This window comes from Nycticebus coucang, chromosome 12, assembly GCF_027406575.1.
Source record: "Nycticebus coucang isolate mNycCou1 chromosome 12, mNycCou1.pri, whole genome shotgun sequence".
In the NCBI taxonomy this organism is placed as follows: Eukaryota; Metazoa; Chordata; class Mammalia; order Primates; family Lorisidae; genus Nycticebus; species Nycticebus coucang.
This window is the reverse complement of record NC_069791.1, coordinates 74,976,480-74,996,898: the sequence shown is the minus strand read 5'-3', so window position 1 is coordinate 74,996,898 and position 20,419 is coordinate 74,976,480. Positions and strand designations below refer to the sequence as shown.

The 20,419-nt window shown below is 44.4% G+C and overlaps 2 protein-coding genes across 3 annotated transcripts in view; one reads left to right on the top strand and one right to left on the bottom strand.

Moving 5' to 3' along the window:
• RCC1L (RCC1 like) overlaps positions 1–20,419 on the bottom strand; it is a 63,808-nt gene that overhangs the window by 24,128 nt on the left and 19,261 nt on the right. For both annotated transcript variants that reach the window (XM_053554717.1, XM_053554718.1), the window contains exons 2-6: positions 11,940–12,069; positions 5,596–5,724; positions 4,739–4,805; positions 3,644–3,695; positions 1,389–1,473 (exon numbers count right to left, since the gene is read on the bottom strand). In XM_053554717.1, the coding sequence (XP_053410692.1) occupies positions 1,389–1,473; positions 3,644–3,695; positions 4,739–4,805; positions 5,596–5,724; positions 11,940–12,069 (463 nt within the window). The remainder of the gene's footprint in view (positions 1–1,388; positions 1,474–3,643; positions 3,696–4,738; positions 4,806–5,595; positions 5,725–11,939; positions 12,070–20,419) is intronic.
• On the top strand, positions 8,546–9,719 carry LOC128560997 (L-lactate dehydrogenase A chain-like). Its single transcript, XM_053554720.1, has one exon. It carries the CDS (start codon positions 8,607–8,609, stop codon positions 9,603–9,605), a length of 999 nt encoding a protein of 332 aa, XP_053410695.1. The 5' UTR covers positions 8,546–8,606; the 3' UTR covers positions 9,606–9,719.

Here is a 20,419-nt window from a genome sequence, read left to right as displayed (position 1 = left end):
TCCCCCCCAAAAAAGAATGTCCCCTGACGACAGGGAGATGATTAAGTACTTTATGGTAAATTAATGGGATGCTGTATCATACACATATTAAAAAATGTAATTCTGAATATCATACCAACATGAAAAATGTTTTATATAAATTTAAATAATTTTAAAACAAGTATACACAATTATATTATTCCAATATAAAAGATGTATACATGTAAACAAGGGCTGGGAGAAAACATAAGACAGTGAACAAAGAGGGTGTGATGCACTGCTAGGATTAGAAAGGGTTTATAGAAAACTAAAATCTTAAAGAGCCTCTTTTGAAACAAATATAAAAAACCAAAATGACAATAATTAAGAAAATGCCAGGAAGGCTATGTTAACCAGGGTGATGAAAATATGTCAAATGGTATATAAAACCAGTGTATGGTGCCCCATGATCGCATTAATGTACACAGCTATGATTTAATAAAAAAAAAAAAAAAAAAAAAAGAACTACTCCTCCAGGTCAGAGGTTGGCAAATTACAGCTGTTAGCCAACTCTGGCCCTCTGCCTCCTTTTGTAAATAAAGTTTTATTGGCAACCCCCCAAAAAAAACCAAAATGCTACTCGGGAGGCTGAGGTAAGAGAATCACCTAAGCCCAAGAGCTGGAGGTTGCTGTGAGCTGTGACGCTACAGCACTCCATGAGGGCAACAAAGTGAGACTCTGTCTCTAAAAAAAAAAAAAAAACACCAAAATGATGAAATATGTAAGGCTGATACAGCTTGTGCCTTATTCCTCCTTCCCTTAATCATACTCTTCTCAAATTAGTTAAAATTGAGTTCCTTCAGGGCAGTGCCTGTGGCTCAGTCGGTAAGGCACCAGCCCCATATACCGAGGGTGGTGGGTTCAAACCCGGCCCCGACTGAACTGCAACCAAAACATAGCTGGGCGTTGTGGCAGGTGCCTGTAGTCCCAGCTACTTGGGAGGCTGAGGCAGAAGAATCGCTTAAGCCCAGGAGTTGGAGGTTGCTGTGAGCTGTGTGACACCACGGCACTCTACCGAGGGCCATAAAGTGAGACTCTGTCTCTACAAAAAAAAAAAAAAATTGAGCTCCTTTAGGCGGCATTCGTTTCTTCTTTAAAAGGCTCAGCTGCTTCTCAATGCTGAAAGGCTGAGAACTCTCCCAAGCGGCTAAAGCTACCTCAATGCTTTCTTGGTTCCCATCTATGGGAGCCAAGAGTGAGGGGATGCGAGGGACGCAAAAGAAGAGTACTCACCAGGAAGTAATAAGAGGTAAGAGCCAAACAAAGGCAGGTGGGTTCTAGACCATAAACCACCGCTCCCCCAGCTCACAGCTCCACATTCCATGGGCCATGAGCTTGACCTGCCCCCAAAGAGGTGAGAAGTACACTACCTGTCTGCCCATCAGCACCCCATCCGCAAGAATACACTTCTCCCTTATCTGTTAGGAACAGACTATGATCCTGACCACAAGCGACCTAGAAGACAAACAGAAAGGGTGATGCACCCCAGGATCCCAGTTAATGGAGCCAAAGGACCATTCCTAAGCACTCCTGAGAGCTGGAGAGATGGCCCAGGCAGGCTGCCCCACACTGCCTCTAATGCATGTTCTTTCCCAATCCACTGCAGCCTCACTTTGTCTCCCACTCCCCTGAAACTGCTCTTGCTAAAATAAACAGCACATCTCCTAGGGGACAAAAGCAAGAGCTGTTCCATCCATCCTCTTGTACTTCTGAGGAACCACCCTTCCATAATCCTTCTCCTTCTGTCCCTCTCTTCAGCTGTGTGATAGCTCCCAGCCTTGTCTGAGCTCAGTGTCTACTTTGTAACCTTTCTTGCTGGCATCTTTCTCCAAGGCTTGTCTTCTGCGCTCTTCTCTCCCCACTCCTCACCCTACCTTGGGAGACCACACCCATTCCCATAGCTTAACGTGCACCTCTACACTGCAATCTCCAGTCTCAACAACTTACTGAGTTTCAGACTTATTTTTCTATCTGCCTAATGAAAAGCACCATTTACTGAACACTTATTATGAGGGGCACTGTGCCAAGTCAATAACCAAAACACCTAGGAAGAAGCTGAATCTCAGAGAAGTTTGTAACTTGCCCAAGTCACTTAGTCATAAGTGGAGGAGGAGGGACATTACTTTGAAGCCTGTTCAAGAGGCACCACACTCTACTGTATGTAGCCTTAGAACCAAATGTAACCTGCCACCCCCAACCTCAAGGCTGCTCCCCTAGAACTCCCCACCTGGGTTAAGAACATGAGCACCCACTCGACTGCCTACTGAGTCCTCCTTGCCTCCTTCCAACCATCTCCCTACCCATGTGGTCAAGCCCACACATAGCCTGCTAATGCTCCTCCTTACATGTCTCTCCCACCTGCCCCTTCTCAACTGGCCCTCATCACCTTCTCCCCCAACTCTACTCAATACTGTCACCAAATTATCTTTCTAAATGTCACTCACTCTGCTTAAAACCTTTGCCCTCAACTGTCAAAAGACGAAGTCTAAACTCCTGAATACCCTGTAGCATTCACTCTCGGTCTGTCTCTCAGACTATTTCACGCCACTCCCCGCAAGTACATTAAACTCTAGCCACAAACTGCACACCCTCCATACATCAAAGTTTCAGGCCACGCCCTTCCCTCTGCCTTAAACCTTTCCCATCATCTATTGCTGCCTGTCCAGTAAGCTCCCCTGCCACTGCCTCCATGATGCCCTCTCTCCCTTCCATCCCAACCCTGGTAGACTTGACAGTTCCCCTTTCAGTGTTTTCACAGCACTTTCTATAAGCATTCATATGCATATTTAAATATTTGTTATAAGTACCGGCCATTAGCCAGGCATAGCTCTGGGGATAAGAATAAAATAGTGAGCAAGATACAGCCAGCCTGGAATATCCACAGCACTAAGCACACTGTCATACAGACAGATTTCAGCCTGTTCCCCTATTTAACGCTTTCTCCCCAAGTCTTATTTATTTATTTAGAGACAGAGTCTCATTTTGTCACCCTGGGTAGAGTGCCATGGCACCATAGCTCACAGCAACCTCAAACTCTTGGGCTCAAGCAATTCTCTTACCTCAACCTCCCAAGTAGCTGAGACTATTGTTAGAGATGGGGTCTCACTCTAGCTCAGGCTGGTCTTAAACTCCTGAGCTCAAGCAATCCACCCGCCATGGCCTCCTAGAGTGCTAGGATTACAGGCATGAGCCACCTCGCCCAGCCCTATCTCCCCAAATCTTAAGAAACTTTGTATCCCTAATACCTATTATAAATCCTGGCAGGCAGGAGGCAGGCTATAACTTTTACTAAAATAATTTTTTTTTTTTTTTTTTGTAGAGACCGAGTCTCACTGTACTGCCCTCGGTAGAGTGCTGTGGTGTCACACAGCTCACAGCAACCTCTAACTTTTGGGCTTACGCAATTCTCTTGCCTCAGCCTCCCAAGCAGCTGGGACTACAGGCGCCCGCCACAACACCCAGCCATTTTTTTGTTGCAGTTTGGCCGGGGCCGGGTTTGAACCCGCCACCCTCGGTATATGGGGCTGGCACCCTACTGACAGAGCCACAGGTGCCGCCCTAACTTTCAACATTTTAAAAGTACTTCCAGAGATAGGAAGAGCAGCTCTCAGCCCATGTCTCTTACCTGGACAACCTGTCCATCGAAGTCCTGCATTCTATGGATTTTATGACTTTCACTATAGCCAACAGCAAAGTAGAGAGAAGCAAGAGATATGGTCATGACAAGCACTGTGCAGTCTGGGCCCTCCCTGGCCCCCCTAACTGGTGGTCCATCCCCACATGTACACAGTAACTGTTAAGTGAACTCTCTTCAAACACAAGGCAGAACTAGGCCTGAGCATGAAAGTAAAACAAAACAAAGAAAACAAAATCGGGGCGGCGCCTGTGGCTCAAGGAGTAGGGCGCCGGTCCCATATGCCGGAGGTAGCGGGTTCAAACCCAGCCCCGGCCAAAAACCACAAAAAAGAAAAAAAAAAAAAGAAAACAAAATCGTAGGTGATTTTTTTTTGTAGTTTTTGGCTGGGTCTAGGTTTGAACCAACCACCTCTGGCATATGGGGTGGGCGCCCTACTCCATTGAGCCACAGGTGCCACCCCTATGGATTTTCATATGCAGCCAGACCTGAGACTGATGTTTAGACCTACCAGCATAATAAAAGGAACTAGAGCAGCGGTTCTTAACCTGTCGCAACCCCTTTGGGGGTCGAACAACCCTTTCACAGGGGTCACTTAAATACATCCTGCGTATCAGATATTTACAGTATGATTCATAACAGTAGCAAAATTACAGTTATGAAGTAGCAATGAAAATAATTTTATGGTTGGGGGTCACCACATGAGGACTGTATTAAAGGGTTGTGGCATTAGGAAGGTTGAGAACCACTGAACGAGAGGGAAATTTGTTTAAACACTGAAAAGAACTGAAGTGAAAGGGGATTTTCAAAAATTAATTTGGTAAAATAAACAATTAACTTACAAAAATTAATTCAAAGAAAATCTACATGCAGCTACCAGTCTCATCTGCCAGCCTCATATCCCACCAAGCTAATACACAGAATCCCGCCTGGAAAGGAACAGCACTCCCCACATCTCTGCCAAATCTTCCCAGCTCCCTCTCAAGCAAGCCTTGTCCTGCTCTGTGGGTGTACCACATGGTAACCACTCATGAAACATTTAGTGGTTACATAATACGAGACAGGATTATCCTCTTGGAAACTCACCTATAAATTTCATCTTCGACCACCTTTCTTCCACACTGCCCATAAGAATTATTTCCCATACTGAAGACTGAAAAGAACACCATCAATTAAATAAGTTCTGCAGGTTCACAGGATCCTAGAATGACAAGACTGAAAGAGGGTCTCAACAGTGGTTCTAGTCCTAATTAGCTCACCCTAAGTGCCCCTTGGCTTCCTTTTCCAACATTCCCAGCCTCTGCGGGCACGCCCAGCAGCATGTAGGGGTCGAGACCCACCTCCCAAGTCCTAGTTCTGCCTCTTGGGAACTACACATTATGAGACTGGCACGCGATTCCCTACACTTGTCACTAGTTTGCCCTTGATGCCAGATTCCCTCTTGAAAGAGCTCCTGACCACCACCTTCACTGTCTTTTCCTATGGAGTACGCTTAGCCATTCCATTTTCAAATGAAATTTGAAAAACGTAGCCACATTGGCCTTACCCTAGAAATAACCCCTCATCTGGAGAAGTTGTTACCCAGAGGCCTGGACTTTGAAAGCCTCGCACCACTCGGAAAAAGTGTGAGCAAACAGGCTTCTTTTGGTACCAACAGAAAAACACATCTATCCATACAGCCCAGCTCAGTGGCTTTATAGCAGGGGGAGCGGGGCTTGATAACCCTGCCTATGTGCCCTGTCACATTTATAAATACCTGTAATTTCCCAAGAATTACAGAGAGCAGAGCACATAAGATTTAGCAAGGTCTATCCAACACAGCTCTCTTGAGCAAACCGACTGTTCTGCTCAGGAAATGCCAACTTTCACGAATTGAATGTGGCTCAATTAAACAAGCTACTCAGGCCCAACACCCCTCCATGAACTTTCAAAGGTCAACTCACCTCCCTCGCTGTCTGTCAGGACGAGGGAGTGTGCTCTGCCACAGGAAACCTGCAGAACTCGTGTCTCCTGAGGTCTGTCCAGAGGCAGTGGGATGGGTGAGGGCTCCAAAACATACTCGTAGCCCCTAGCTGAACAGAGTACATGACAGTGACTGAGAGTCACAACATTTCCAACATTAGAAATCCTGGTGTCCAACCCTCACACTGCCACATAGGAAGAAAGCGAGTCAGAGGTAGGAAATCTACTCAAGGAACTTAGTTTAAGTAAAAGCATTTTCCTCCTGTATTGCCCACAAAATTTCTTAGCAAGAACAGCAATACTATATGATACCATTTACATAAAAAAGAATATGATTATGAAGAAATTAATATGCTTGCAGATGAGCTGAATCTCTCTAGATTCTAGAAAGGATAAACTGGAAGCCATTAACATAGGCTGTCTCCAGGGAGAAAGGCAGGGCTGGGAGGACAGAGGCGGAAAACAAACTTCTTACTGTATATTCGACCTCACCTTTAGGATAATGAACTATGCAACTATATTCTCTATTTAAAAAATAAATTTAATTTTAAATTTTAATTTTTAATTTTTAATTTTATTTATTTATTTTTTTTGGAGACAGTCTTACTATGTCACCCTGCATAGGGTGTCATGGAGTCACAGCTCACAGCAACTTCAAACTCTTGGGCTAAGTGATTCTCTTGTCTCAGCCTCCCGAGCAGCTGGGACTACAGGCGCCCGCCCCAACGCCCAGCTATTTTTTTTGTTGCAGTTGTTTAGCTGGCCCGGGCTGGATTTGAACCCACCACCATCCTCGGTGTATGTGGCTGGCACCATAACCATTGTGCTGGAGCGCCAAGCCTAATTTTAAATTTTAAATAGGCAAGTTAGGGTGAATGCTTTTTACTTTATTTTTTTTTTTTTTTTTTGAGACAGAGTCTCACTATGTCACCCTCGATAGTGTCATGGCATCACAGCTCACAGCAATCTCAAACTCCTGGGCCCAAGTGATTCTCTTGCCTCAGCCTCCCAAGTAGCTGAGACTACAAGCGCCCACTACAACATCCGGCTATGTTTTTGTTGCAGTTGTCATTATTGTTTAGCTTGTTTATTGTTGTTTAGCTTGTTGTATGGCTTCGGTGCCATAACTACGGTGCTATAGGCGCCAAGCCAAGGGTGAAAGCTTTTTAGAACTCACTCTACAGAAGAATTTTAGGGCCAGGTATGGTGGCTCACATCTGTAATTCCAGCACATTAGCAGTTCGAGGTGGGAGAATTACTTAAAGCCAGGAGTTTGAGACCAGCCTGGGCAATAGAGAACCAAAAAGAAAAATTAGCCAGGTGTGGTGGCTCACACCTGTTGTCCCAGCTACTCCAGAGCCTGAGCCAAAAGGATAAATCAAAGAAAGTAGGCAATGTTGTTATCTTATACAACCTTATTAACTACAAATACAGTACTTTAAAATACTGAAAAGTGGGGCTGGGCACAGTGGCTCACGCCTGTAATCCTAGCACTTGGGAGACTGAGATAGAGGTGGACTACTCTCATGGGTTCAAGACCAGCCTGAGCCAGAGCAAGACCTGGTCTCTAAAAATAGTCAGGCATTGTGGCGGGCACCTGTAGTCCCAGTTACTCAGGAGGCTGAGGCAAGAGAATCGCTTGAGACCAAGAGCTTGAGGTTGCTGTGAGCTATCACACCATGGCACTCTACTAAGAGTGACAAAGTAAGAAACTCTATCTCAAAAAAAATAAAAAATAAAATATTGAAAAGTGATTCACATGCCCCATTTCAGTCATGACAGTTAGACCCCTAAGCATCTACATAACATTTAAAGGGACCCTGTTCTAGGTCCAACCATCAATTCACAGGGAACCATAAAGGACAGAGGATCACATTGAATGGCACCATAGAGATACATTCAGCTAACTGCAGGCTAGAAAATTCCAGATAAGGAACACAATTTCTTCAACAAATAAATTTCAAAGAAAAAAAAAAAGATTAACGCATACATAAAAGACTTTTTTTTTTTTTTTTTAGAGACAGAGTCTCACTTTATCACCCTTGGTAGAGTGCCGTGGCGTCACAGCTCACAGCAACCTCCAACTCCTGGGCTTAGGTGATTCTCTTGCCTCAGGCTTTCAAGTAGCTGGGACTACAGGTGCCGGCCAGAATGCCCAGCTATTTTTTTGTTGTAGGTTGACCGAGGCCGGGTTCAAACCCGCCACACTCGGTATATGGGTCCGGCGCCCTACCCACTGAGTCACTGGCGCCACCCACGTAAAAGACTTTTTTAAAGTCAGATCAACCAATTGCAGTGTCTTGCATCTTACCCGGATTTTGAGTCAAAGAATTTTTTAAAAAATAAATAAAAATCTAATGACATTTTCAGACAACTGACAATTTGAATGCTGGATATTTGGTGATATTAAAGGATTATATTTAGCCAGGCGTGTGGCAGGCACCTATAGTCCCAGCTACTCGGGAGGCTGAGGCAAGAGAATCGCTTAAGCCCAAGAGTTAGTGGTTGCTGTGAGTTGTAACGCCACGGCACTCTACCGAGGGCGACCTACTGAGACTCTGTCTCTAAATAAATAAATACATAAATAAAGGATGGATCATATTGTTAATTATTTTTTAAGTGTGATATGATACTATGGTTACTTTTTTAAAAAGAGTCCTTATTTGTTAAATACATACTAAAATATTTAGAGATGAAATCAATAATGTTGGGATTTGCTTCAGATGTACTGAGGGGATGGTGACAGATACAAATAAAACAGTGACAGAGACGAATAAAATAATATTAGCATGAGCTGATGATTGCTGATCACACGTATAATACATAAACTATTCTGTCCACTTCTGTACATGTCTAAAATTATTCCTAATAAAAGGTATAAAAGAGGTAATGTGGATTCTTCCAGCCAATAAAGACTTTAATATCGAGATCGTCTCGTGCACCCCCGAAGCCCGGACTTGCATTCCCGATCCCTTTTGGTTCCAAGTCCAAAATGGCAACTGTCAAGGATCAGCTGATTCTTAATGTTCTAAAGGAAGAACAGACCCCCCAGAATAAGATTACAGTTGTTGGGGTTGGTGCTGTTGGCATGGCCTGTGCCATCAGTATTTTAATGAAGGACTTGGCAGATGAGCTTGCTCTTGTTGATGTCATTGAAGACAAATTGAAGGGAGAGATGATGGATCTCCAACATGGCAGCCTTTTCCTTAGAACACCAAAGATCGTCTCTAGCAAAGACTATAATGTGACTGCAAACTCCAAGCTGGTTATTATCACAGCGGGGGCACGTCAGCAGGAAGGAGAAAGCCGTCTTAATTTGGTCCAGCGAAATGTTAACATCTTTAAGTTCATCATTCCCAATGTTGTAAAATACAGCCCAAACTGCAAGTTGCTCGTTGTTTCAAATCCAGTGGATATCTTGACCTATGTGGCTTGGAAGATAAGTGGCTTTCCCAAAAACTGTGTCATTGGAAGTGGTTGTAATCTAGATTCAGCCCAGTTCCGTTATCTGATGGGGGAGAGGCTGGGAGTTCACCCATTAAGCTGCCACGGATGGGTCCTTGGGGAGCATGGAGACTCTAGTGTGCCTGTGTGGAGTGGAGTAAATGTTGCTGGTGTCTCCCTAAAGAATCTACACCCAGATTTAGGCACTGATACAGATAAGGAGCAGTGGAAAGAGGTTCACAAGCAGGTGGTTGAGAGTGCTTATGAAGTGATCAAACTGAAAGGCTACACCTCCTGGGCCATTGGACTCTCTGTGGCAGATTTGGCAGAAAGCATGATGAAGAATCTCAGGCGTGTGCATCCAGTTTCCACCATGATCAAGGGTCTCTATGGAATAAAAGATGATGTCTTCCTTAGTGTTCCTTGCATCCTGGGACAGAATGGAATTTCAGACCTTGTGAAGGTGACTCTAACTTCTGAGGAAGAGGCCCGTTTGAAGAAGAGTGCAGATACACTTTGGGGGATCCAAAAAGAGCTGCAATTTTAAAGTCTTCTACTGTCATAGCACTTCACTGTCTAGGCTACAACAGGATTTTAGTTGGAAGTTGTGCATGTTGTCCTTTTTATCTGATTTGTGATTAAAACAGTTATATTAAGATGGCCCAGGAAGAACATCATTGTCCTAAAGTTAAAAATGAGAAGGGTTTGTAAACCCTACAGTTGTATCCTGATACTAGATGAACCTTACTTACCCTGTGTAGTCCTAAATGGATTAGTGTAAGACAAACAGTTCCGCCACTGCTGAGGCATCACTGCCAATGTGGCACACGCTGCAGTTGCCCTTTGAACCAGATGTGTGTTCACTGGTGTTATATTACTTCTGGTTCCTTTACCCAACATGCCTAGTCCACCCTTTTCCCAATCAGTCACATCCGGGGAGCTAATGTATAAATTCCAACATTGCATGTCCTGCACATAACTGTCGTAAAGGATCTTATTTTATGCGCTGTATTTATCAGTAGTGTACATTGCCGTATAATGTAAAAAGAAAGATCTACATGTAAACAGTGCAACCAACTACTCAAATGTCATACCAACTGAACTACCCAATAAACCTTGAACAGTGAAAAAAAAAAAAAAAAAAAGACTTTAATATCGACTTATGAAAGACATTTCTGATATAAAATAAGTGAAAAAAGGCAGAAAACAAAACATATGCTATGATCAAAATTATGGAAAAATATATTTGCATATGAACAGGGAATAGAGAAAAAAGAAAAGTTTTCCAGTATTTCGGGTCATGTCCCTCTTACCTTAGGAAATATTTCATATTGTTCTTATAGTATTATTAGCAAAAGTCTACTTACTTAAATACCATTGTAAGTTATTTCTTTTTTTTTTTTTTTTTTGTAGAGACAGAGTCTCACTTTATGGCCCTCGGTAGAGTGCTGTGGCATCACACAGCTCACAGCAACCTCCAACTCCTGGGCTTAAGCGATTCTCTTGCCTCAGCCTCCCAAGCAGCTGGGACTACATGCGCCCGCCACAACGCCCAGCTATTTTTTTTTTTGGTTGCAGTTCAGCCGGGGCCGGGTTTGAACCCGCCACCCTCAGCATATGGGGCCGGCGCCCTACCAACTGAGCCACAGGTGCCGCCCCATTATAAGTTATTTCTAACATTTTTATAATCCAAGTTTCAAACATTAGGAATAAAACTTCCATCTTTAGCCGGGCGTTGTGGCGGGCGCCTGTAGTCCCATCTGCTCGGGAGGCTGAGGCAAGAGAATCGCGTAAGCCCAAGAGTTAAGAGGTTGCTGTGAGCTGTGTGACGCCACGGCACTCTACCCGAGGGCGGTACAGTGAGACTCTGTCTCTACAAAAAAAAAAAAAAAAAAAAAACTTCCATCTTAAGGATTTCATTGCTCTTTTCTCCAAAACATATTTTTGGCAGAGTATTTCAGGCTGTCTCCAAGGTAGAAAAGAAAGGTTATCCCTTTGGGGCCAAAAAGGAACATCAATGTTGTTACCAAAGAGGCCAAAATATATAATCTAGTTCAGACTGTTTCAAATGACATCCCTTTAAGACTCCATCTATTTAGGCCAAGTGCAGTGCCTCACGTCTCTAATCCTAGCACTCTGGGAGGCTGAGGCTGGAAGACAGCTTGAGCTCAGGAGTTTGAGACTAGCCTGCGCAAGAGCGAGATCCCATCTCTACTAAAAAATAGAAAAATTGAGGTAGGCAGATTGCTTTAGCTCAGGAGTCCGAGACCAGCCTGAGCAAGAAAAAGACCCCATCTCTAAAAGAACAGCTAGGTGTTATGGCAGGTGCCTGTAATTCCAGCTACTCAGGAGGCTGAGGCAAGAAGATTGCTTGAGCCCAAGAGTTTGAGGTTGCTATAAGCTATAATGCCATGGCACTCAACCCCAGGGTGACTGACTGAGACTTTATCTCAAAAAATAAATAAATAAATAAAAAGTAAAAAGCAGCGGGTGGCGCCTGTGGTTCAAGGAGTAGGGCGCCGGTCCCATATGCCGGAGGTGGCAGGTTCGAACCTAGCCCCGGCCAAAAACCCAAAAAAAAAAAGTAATTAAAAAGTAAAAAGCAGAAAAATTAGTCAGGCACTGTGGCAGGTGCCTGTAGTTCCAGCTACTAGGGAGGCTGAGGCAAGAGGATCGCTTGAGCCCAAGAGTTTGAGGTTGCTATGAGCTATGGTGACACCTTGGCACTCTATCAAGGGCGACAGAATGACACTCTGTCTCATTAAAAAAAAGACTCTACCTATTTTCTTATTATGGTAGGTTAATGTAATCATGTCCTTGAAAACCAAAGAGAGCGTTCTCAGACTGATCACAACAGAGAAGGCAAGATGATGTTGCTCACTTTTATCTTTCCGGCTCCTTTGAAATCCAAGCTGAGAGTCTTTGTTGAGTCCCATTCCCCAAACTTTTGTAACATCCTTGGTTTTAGAGGACAGCAACGTGAATCCATAACCACAGGCAGCAGATGAAATCTAAGAAAGAATTCCCATAAAGCATTAACTGATTTGTAATGTAAAGTTTTTTCAGCAATATGACAGGTTACTTACCAAAACCAAGAACATATACTATTAGTATAGTAACTAATATTTACTGAACATTTACTATGTGCTTGATATGTTATTATTTCATTTAATCTTTATGATCACTCTTATGAAGTATGATTTACATGTAGATCATAATCTATATCTAATGGCAAATGCTGGCTTAACAAAGTATTATCATCCCATTCACCAAGACGTGTCTAGCATAGCAGTTGACAGAATGCCTTACTTTGAAACCTGGCTCCACCCCTTAACAGCCATGTGACCTCAGCTAGATTACTTTACTCTCTATATCTGTTTCCTTCTCTACAAAGTAGAGATGATGACAGCATCTCATTGGGTTGCTGTGAAGACCAAATGAGTTAATATAGCTAAAAACCTCATAGTCAATGGCACCTGACTTAATGTAAGAGGAATATAGTGTATTTCTTATTGTTGGTAGTGTTAGGTGGATGATAAAAGTGAGGCTCCCAGAGGTTAAGTAACTTACCTTTCACCCTTATGCTACACTGCTACATTCTCAAACCATTACCAGACAGAGGAAGAATCAGCACTATAATGGCCATGAATTTAACACATGGCCAAGGTCTTTGTTGAGGCAGAGGGGGTGTGGGAGGGGCATTAACTAAACTCTTATCAATCTTCACCTTCACTGACCAGATTAGAAAACTGGGGCTTCCTTGGGCGGCGCCTGTGGCTCAGTGAGTAGGGCGCCGGCCCCATATGCCGAGGGTGGTGGGTTCAAACCCGGCCCCAGCCAAACTGCAACAAAAAAATAGCCGGGCGTTGTGGCGGGCGCCTGTAGTCCCAGCTGCTTGGGAGGCTGAGGCAAGAGAATTGCGTAAGCCCAAGAGTTAAGAGGTTGCTGTGAGCCCTGTGACGCCATGGCACTCTACCCGAGGGCAGTACAGTGAGACTCTGTCTCTACTAAAAAAAAAAAAAGAAAAAGAAAACTGGGGCTTCCAGTGGGGCTGGACATAAACCAAAGGTGATTTGATTTTAAAAATCAACCCTCTTTCCATACTACCCTGAGTGATCTCATATTCCCAGCTGGTGTTTACACCTTTGTCCCAACATTCACTTTTAAGTTGAACAACACAATATGTGGTTACCTTAACTATCCCTCACTGTCTCTCAGCTATGGGAAAAACTGCTAAACTGCTGGAACTTCAACAATAGCAGGAGTCTGCAGCCTTCTTGTCTTAGACTGTTTCACCAACAGCAGTTCAGTCAGCACAGACATTTTAAGAGGGTGAGACTGGCTGCAAAAACCTCAGCATGGCTGCCAGGAAGGAGAGATTTACTTTGGGGGAGGGTGAAACTCACGCCAAGCAGCAAATTCTATATGAAACAAACAAGTAAAACACACAGCTTGGCAAGCATGAGGTTGCCATCCTGATTGAGGCAAGAGGAAATTTAAATCAGCCAGAAATGTACCTGGATGATCCTAGAAATAAGAGAACCATCAAAAAGGCTCTCCACATATCCATGGCTTACTGGGAAACTACCCAAGTGAACAGGGGAGACCAGAGCACCTGGGGCACCCTGTAGAGTGTAGCACTAGGACAGACCTGAGAACTCTGTGATCTCCAACCTATACAAAGATCAATGGCATAGGCTCAGCACCCGTAGCACGGTGGTTACGGTGCCAGCCACATGCACTGAGGCTGGTGGGTTCCAGCCTGGCCCAGACCAGGTAAACAACAACTGCAACAAGAAAATACCTGGGTGTTGTGGCGGGCACCTGTAGTCCCAGCTACTTGGGAGGCTGAGGCAAGAAAATCACTTAAAGCCCAAGTAGTTTGAGGTTGCTGTGAGCTGTGATACCATAGCACTCTACTGAGGGCAACATAGTAGACTCTGTCTCAAAAAAAAAAAAAAAGGCTCGGTGCCTGTGGCTCAAGTGGCTAAGGCACCAGCCACATATACCTGAGCTGGTACATTCAAATCTAGCCCAGGCCTGCCAAACAACAATGACGGCTGCAACCAAAAAATAGCCGGGCGTTGTGGCAGGCGCCTGTAGTTCTAGCTACTTGGGAGGCAGAGGCAGAAGAATCACTTGAGCCTAGGAGTTGGAGGTTGCTGTGAGCTGTGATGCCACAGTACTCTACCCAGGGCAACAGCTTGAGGCTCTGTCTCAAAAAAAAAAAAAAAAAAATCAATGGCACAAAACAGAAACCCCACAAGCTGAAAGTGTTTGAGCACAACCTCTATGCAAATAATTTATCACAGCAGTACTAAAGACAGAGGAAAATACTAGGAAGCCAGATTTAAAAAAAAAAAGGGTAAACAAATAAGGAGAAAAAAACTATATTAAAAAAAAAAAAACTGGCTTGGCGCCTCTGGCTCAAGCGGCTAAGGCGCCAGCCACATACACCTGACCTGGTGGGTTCGAATCCAGCCCAGGCCCACCAAACAATGACAGCTGCAACCAAAAAACAGCCAGGCATTGTGGTGGGCACCTGTAGTCCCAGCTACTTGGGAGACGGAGGCAGGAGAATCGCTTAAGCCCAGGAGTTGGAGGTTGCTGTGAGCTGTGATGCCACAGCACTACCCAGGGCGACAGCTCGAGGCTCTGTTTAAAAAAAAAAAAGAAAAAAAACTCTGAGCAAACATATCAGGGGTCACACACAGCAAGGGAGACTGACTATATAAATCAAGTCCATAAAAGTTACTAACAGAATCCAGAGTTATTACAATATATCATCCACAAGTCTAGTTTTTAACAGAAAAGCATAAGACATTCAAAGAAACAAGAAAGCATGACCTATATATGCTGAACGGACAAAGCAGCCAACAGAAAACACTGAGTAGACCCACTGTTAGATTCATCAATGATTTCAATAAACTATTGTTCAAAGAACTTTTTTTTTTTTTTGTAGAGACAGAGTCTCACTGTACCGCCCTCGGGTAGAGTGCCGTGGCGTCACACGGCTCACAGCAACCTCTAACTCTTGGGCTTACACGATTCTCTTGCCTCAGCCTCCCGAGCAGCGGGGACTACAGGCGCCCGCCACAACGCCCGGCTATTTTTTTTTTTGTTGCAGTTTGGCTGGGGCTGGGTTTGAACCCGCCACCTTCGGCATATGGGGCCGGCGCCCTACTCACTGAGCCACAGGCGCCGCCCTGTTCAAAGAACTTTTAAAAACCACATTTAAGGGTGGCACCTGTGGCTCAAAGGAGTAGGGCGCCAGCCCCATGTGCCAGAGGTTGGCAGGTTCAAACCCAGCCCTGGCCAAAAACTGCAAAAAAAAAAAAAAACAAATTTAAAGAATTAATGAAAGTCTAAATTCATCAAAATGAATGCATTAAATATGAACAATTTTTATACAGCAGTTAAACCTCGATAAACCTTTAAGATAAATTAAAGGAAAATATGATGATAATGACTCAACAAACAGGGAATCTGGAATAGAGAAACTTAAAACTACATTAAAAACCTAAATGGAGGCTTGGCGCCTGTGGCTCAAGCAGCTAAGGCGCCAGCCACATACACCTGACCTAGTGGGTTCGAATCCAGCCTGGGCCCGCCAAACAACAATGACAGCTGCAACCAAAAAATAGCCAGGCGTTGTGGCGGGTGCCTGTAGTCCCACCTACTTGGGAGGCAGAGGCAAGAGAATCACTTGAACCCAGGAGTTGGAGGTTGCTGTGAGCTGTGATGAGATGGCACTCTACCCAGGGCAACAGCTTGAGACTCTGTCTCAAAAAAAAACCTAACTGGAGGGCAGTGCCTGTGGCTCAAGGAGTAGGGCGCCGGTCCCATATACCAGAGGTGGCAGGTTCAAACCTGGCCCCAGCAAAAAAAAAAAAAAACCTATGGGCAGCACCTGTGGCTCAGTGAGTAGGGCGCCAGCCCCATATGCCGAGGGTGGCGGGTTCAAACCCAGCCCCGGCCAAACTGCAACAAAAAAATAGCCAGGTGCTATGGCGGGCACCTGTAGTCCCAGTTACTCAGGAGGCTGAGGCAAGAGAATCGCTTAAGCCCAGGAGCTGGAGGTTGCTGTGAGCTGTGTGATGCCACAGCACTCTACCAAGGGCCATAAAGTGAGACTCTGTCTCTAAAAAAAAAAACCTAAATGGAGGGGGAATTCTGGCAAGATGGCTGAGTAGTAGCAACCCCTGGTAGAGGCAGCTGAGCAGACGAAGAATAGCTGGACGGAATGGGACTCTATGAAGCCAAAGGTGGGGAGCTGAGCCAAGAAAGTCCTGCAAGCTGTAACTCTAAGGAAGAGCATTAAAGAAAACAAATTACAGGTACAAAACCTATCGACTAGAGGACGGGAGATCCCTCCCCCAAGAAGGAGGCCTGCTGCAGGCTATCTGTGAATGAGCAGGGAACAAAAGACCTCTCATTTTACCTAGCTAGAGAGAGCCACTAAACTCCGGGTCTCTTTCTCCAGGGAGGTCCCACTTATGAACCTAGACACCACCCTGCCAGGCATAAAATTGAACAGATATTTTCCCCCACAAGTCCAAACTCCCAGTCCACCATTTGTCCCTCACAGTCTGAAGTTCTGCCCCCTGCAGAGCACAGAGTGTTTGGTCTTATCCTAAGAGATCTGGGCATAGTGTGGACTGCCAACCATCAGGACAGAATCTGTGACTAATGCGGAAGAAAGAGGGTGTAGGAAGAAAGGGACACTTGGCAAGAGGAGGAGCAGTCCCCTGGTTGTGACTATGCCCAGCCAGTGGTTGTGTTGACCCTCGGTTCGGGCTGTGTCTGGCAGGATGGAGTGCAGCACCCCTGGCTCTGACAGTACCCACAGTGGGAGAGTGGTTGCCCCATGTGGACTGAGTTCAGCAGACAGGGCTGGTCCCCAGCTCCTGCTGGGCCTGCAAGCAGAGGCTTGATAAGCGTGGACTGAGACCTGAAAACAAGGGTGTGGCCCCCTGATTCCAACAGAACCCTCAAGCAGTGGCTTACTGGGTGTGAACCAAGACCTGAGGGCTAGGGCATGGTCCCCTATCTCCAGCAGGGCTGGTGAGCAGAGGCTTACTGGGTGAGGACTGAGACTTGTGGGCAGGGTGCGGTGCCATGACTCTAACAGAGCCTGCGAACAGAGTCTTGCCAGGCAGTGGACTGAGTCTGGCAGGCGGGGGCATGGTCCCCAACTCCAACTGGTCTGGCAAGCAGAGGCTAGCTGGGTGTGGACTGAGACCGGTAGGTGGGGGCATGGTCCCTGGCTCTAACTGGGCCTGTGAGCAGAGAAGTGGACAACAGTGGACTGAGTCTGGCGGGTGGGAGTGTGGATCCCTGGCTCCAACTGTGCTGTTGGAGACCCTTGAATCCCTCTCTGCTGAGCAGGGTTTGCACCGCCTGAGACAATTTAATTGGAACTTGTGCCTGGGGCTGTCCACTTGGGGACACTCTGAGGTTGACTTTAGAAGTTCTGTAGAGGAAAAGAACTGAAGGGTAGGAGATGGGCGCCAAAGCTATTTGTATCTCTTCACAGTCAGATTTAAACCTAATACTGTGGTTTCTTAGGACAGGGTAGAGATTGGCTGATATCAAAACAGAGGTAGCTTACACTATCTCACCAAGTAGGTCCTCAGAGTTTCCAGCCAAAACTCTGAAAGGGGCCTTTGTAAGGTTACAGGAGATAAGCCATAATTACAAAGCCTAGCGCTTTGGTAAGGGGCTATCTCTACTACCTGGGAACCCCAATTCAATCTTACCCTACCAGTTCTAATAACAAATGGTGGAAAATAATCATGGTGCGGACCCAACAGAAGAACTCTGGCAACATGAATAACCAGAGTAGATCAACCCACCTAAGAAATGACAAAGGAGATACAACTGAAGATGCCATGCATAGACAAGTGGCAGCAATGTCAGAAATCGAATTCAGAATACGGATTGCAAATAAGATAAACAGAATGGAGGGAAAGATAGAAATTGAATTCCACAGAGTAGTTCTAAAGTTGTCTTAAGAAATTAATGAATTCAAAGCCCAAGTCACCAAAGATATGGACATAATGAGAAAAGAGATAGCAGAGCTCAAGGAAATGAAAAAGTTAGTTGAGGACCTCCAAAATACAGTAGAATCCCTCAGTAATAGAGTTGACCAGGCAGAAGAAAGGATCTCTGAAACTGAAGACAAAGCTTTTGAATGTTCCCAAACACTCAACGAGGCAGACAAATGGAGAGCAAAACTGATCATTCCCTGAGAGAGTTGTGGGATCACTCTCACAAAAAAGATCAAACATTCGTCTTATAGGAATTCCCGAAGGAGAAGAGGATGGTCCTAAAGATACAGATGTTCTACTCCAAGAGATTTTGGAGGAGAATTTCCCAAGCATTGCCAGAGATACAGAACTTCAGAGAGCAGACAGTTTCAGAACCCCAGCAAGACTCAATCCAAATAAAGCATCTCCTAGACACACTGTGATTACACCAAAGTTAAGATGAAGGAGAAAATTCTGCAAGCAGCCAGATGTAAGAAAAGCTACACCTACAAAGGGAGAAGTACCAAAATGACTGCAGATCTCTCAGCCAAAACGTTTCAAGTCCAAAGAAGATGGTCACTGACCTTCAATCTCCTAAAACAAAACAACTTCCAACTCAGGATCCTGTATCCAGCTAAAGTGAAATTCATTTGTGATAGAGAAATCAAATACTTTAATGACATAGACATGTTGAAGAAATTTGCCATAAGTAAACCAGCTCTCCAGGATATTCTCAGACCCATCCTCCACAGTGACCAGCGCAATGCTCTACCTCCAAAGTAAACTCACCCAGAAATTTTTGAACAAAACCCAATATCCACAGTGGTGAAAGGATTAAAAATGTCCACTGGACATCCAAAAATCATGACACCACAAACACAACCAGGCTTATCAATTCTCTCAATTAATGTGAATGGTTTAAATTGTCCTCTAAAGAGGCACAGGCTGGCTGACTGGATACATAAACTCAGACCAGATATCTGCTGTATACAAGAATCTCATCTTACCTTAAAAGATAAAAATAGACCCAGGGTGAGCGGATGGACTTGTATAATACAGGCAAATGGAAACCAGAAAAAAGGAGGGGTTGCAATTTTAGTAGCAGATACAATTGGCTTTAAACCAACAAAGATAAAGAAAGATAAGGAAGGTCACTACATATTTGTCAAGGGAAACACCCAACATGAAGAGATTTCTATAATTAACATTTATGCACCCTACTAGAATGCTCCTCAATTCATAAAGCAGACCCTAATGGACATGAACAACTTGATATCTTCCTGCACTACAATAGTTGGAGATTTTACGCCCCTTTGACAGTTTTGGATACATCCTCCAAGAAGAAACTAAACAAAGAAATTTTAGACTTAAACCTGACCCTAGAACAAATGGACTTTACAGACCTCTATAGAACATTTCACCCTAATAAAACTGAATATATACTCTTCTCATCAGCCCACAGGTCATCCTTCAAAATAGATCACGTCCTAGAACACAAGTTTAACCTCAGCAAATTTAAAAGTATAGAAATTATCCTTGTATCTTCTCGGACCACCCTGGAATAAAAGTTGAACTCAACTTCATAGTCAAACAAAGTCATGGAAACTAAATAATCTTCGGCTGAATGATAGCTGGGTCAAAGACGAGATTAAGAAGGAAATTACCAAATTTTTGGAACAAAATGATAGTGAAGACACAAATTATCAAAACCTGTGGGATACTGCAAAGGCAGTCCTAAAAGGGAAATTTATATCATTGGAAGCCCTCATCAAGAAAACAGAAAGAGGGTGGCGCCTGTGGCTCAAGGAGTAGGGTGCCGGTCCCATATGCCGGAGGTGGCAGGTTCAAACCCAGCCCCGGCCAAAAACCACAAAAAAAAAAAAAACAGAAAGAGAGGAAGCCAACAACTTAATGGATCATCTGAAGCAACTGGAAAAGCAAGAACATTCCAACCCCTAACCCAACAGAAGAAAAGAAATAACCAAAATAAGGGCAGAATTAAATAAAATTGAAAACAAAAGAATCATTCAGAAGATCAATGAAACAAAAAGTGGGGTTTTTTAAAATATTAACAAAATTAGCCGGGCGTTGTGGCGGGCGCCTGTAGTCCCAGCTACTCGGGAGGTTGAGGCAAGAGAATCGCTGAAGCCCAGGAGTTGGAGGTTGCTGTGAGCTGTGTGAGGCCACGGCACTCTACCGAGGGGCATAAAATGAGACTCTGTCTCTACAAAAAAATAAATAAATAAATAAATAAAATATTAACAAAATTGATAAACCTTTGGCCAACCTAACCAGAAACAGAAAAGTAAAATCTCTAATATCGTTTATGAGA

Bases quoted from the DNA above. Each gene is read 5' to 3' on its own strand.
- LOC128560997 (XM_053554720.1), top strand. From the start codon at position 8,607: ATGGCAACTGTCAAGGATCAGCTGATTCTTAATGTTCTAAAGGAAGAA.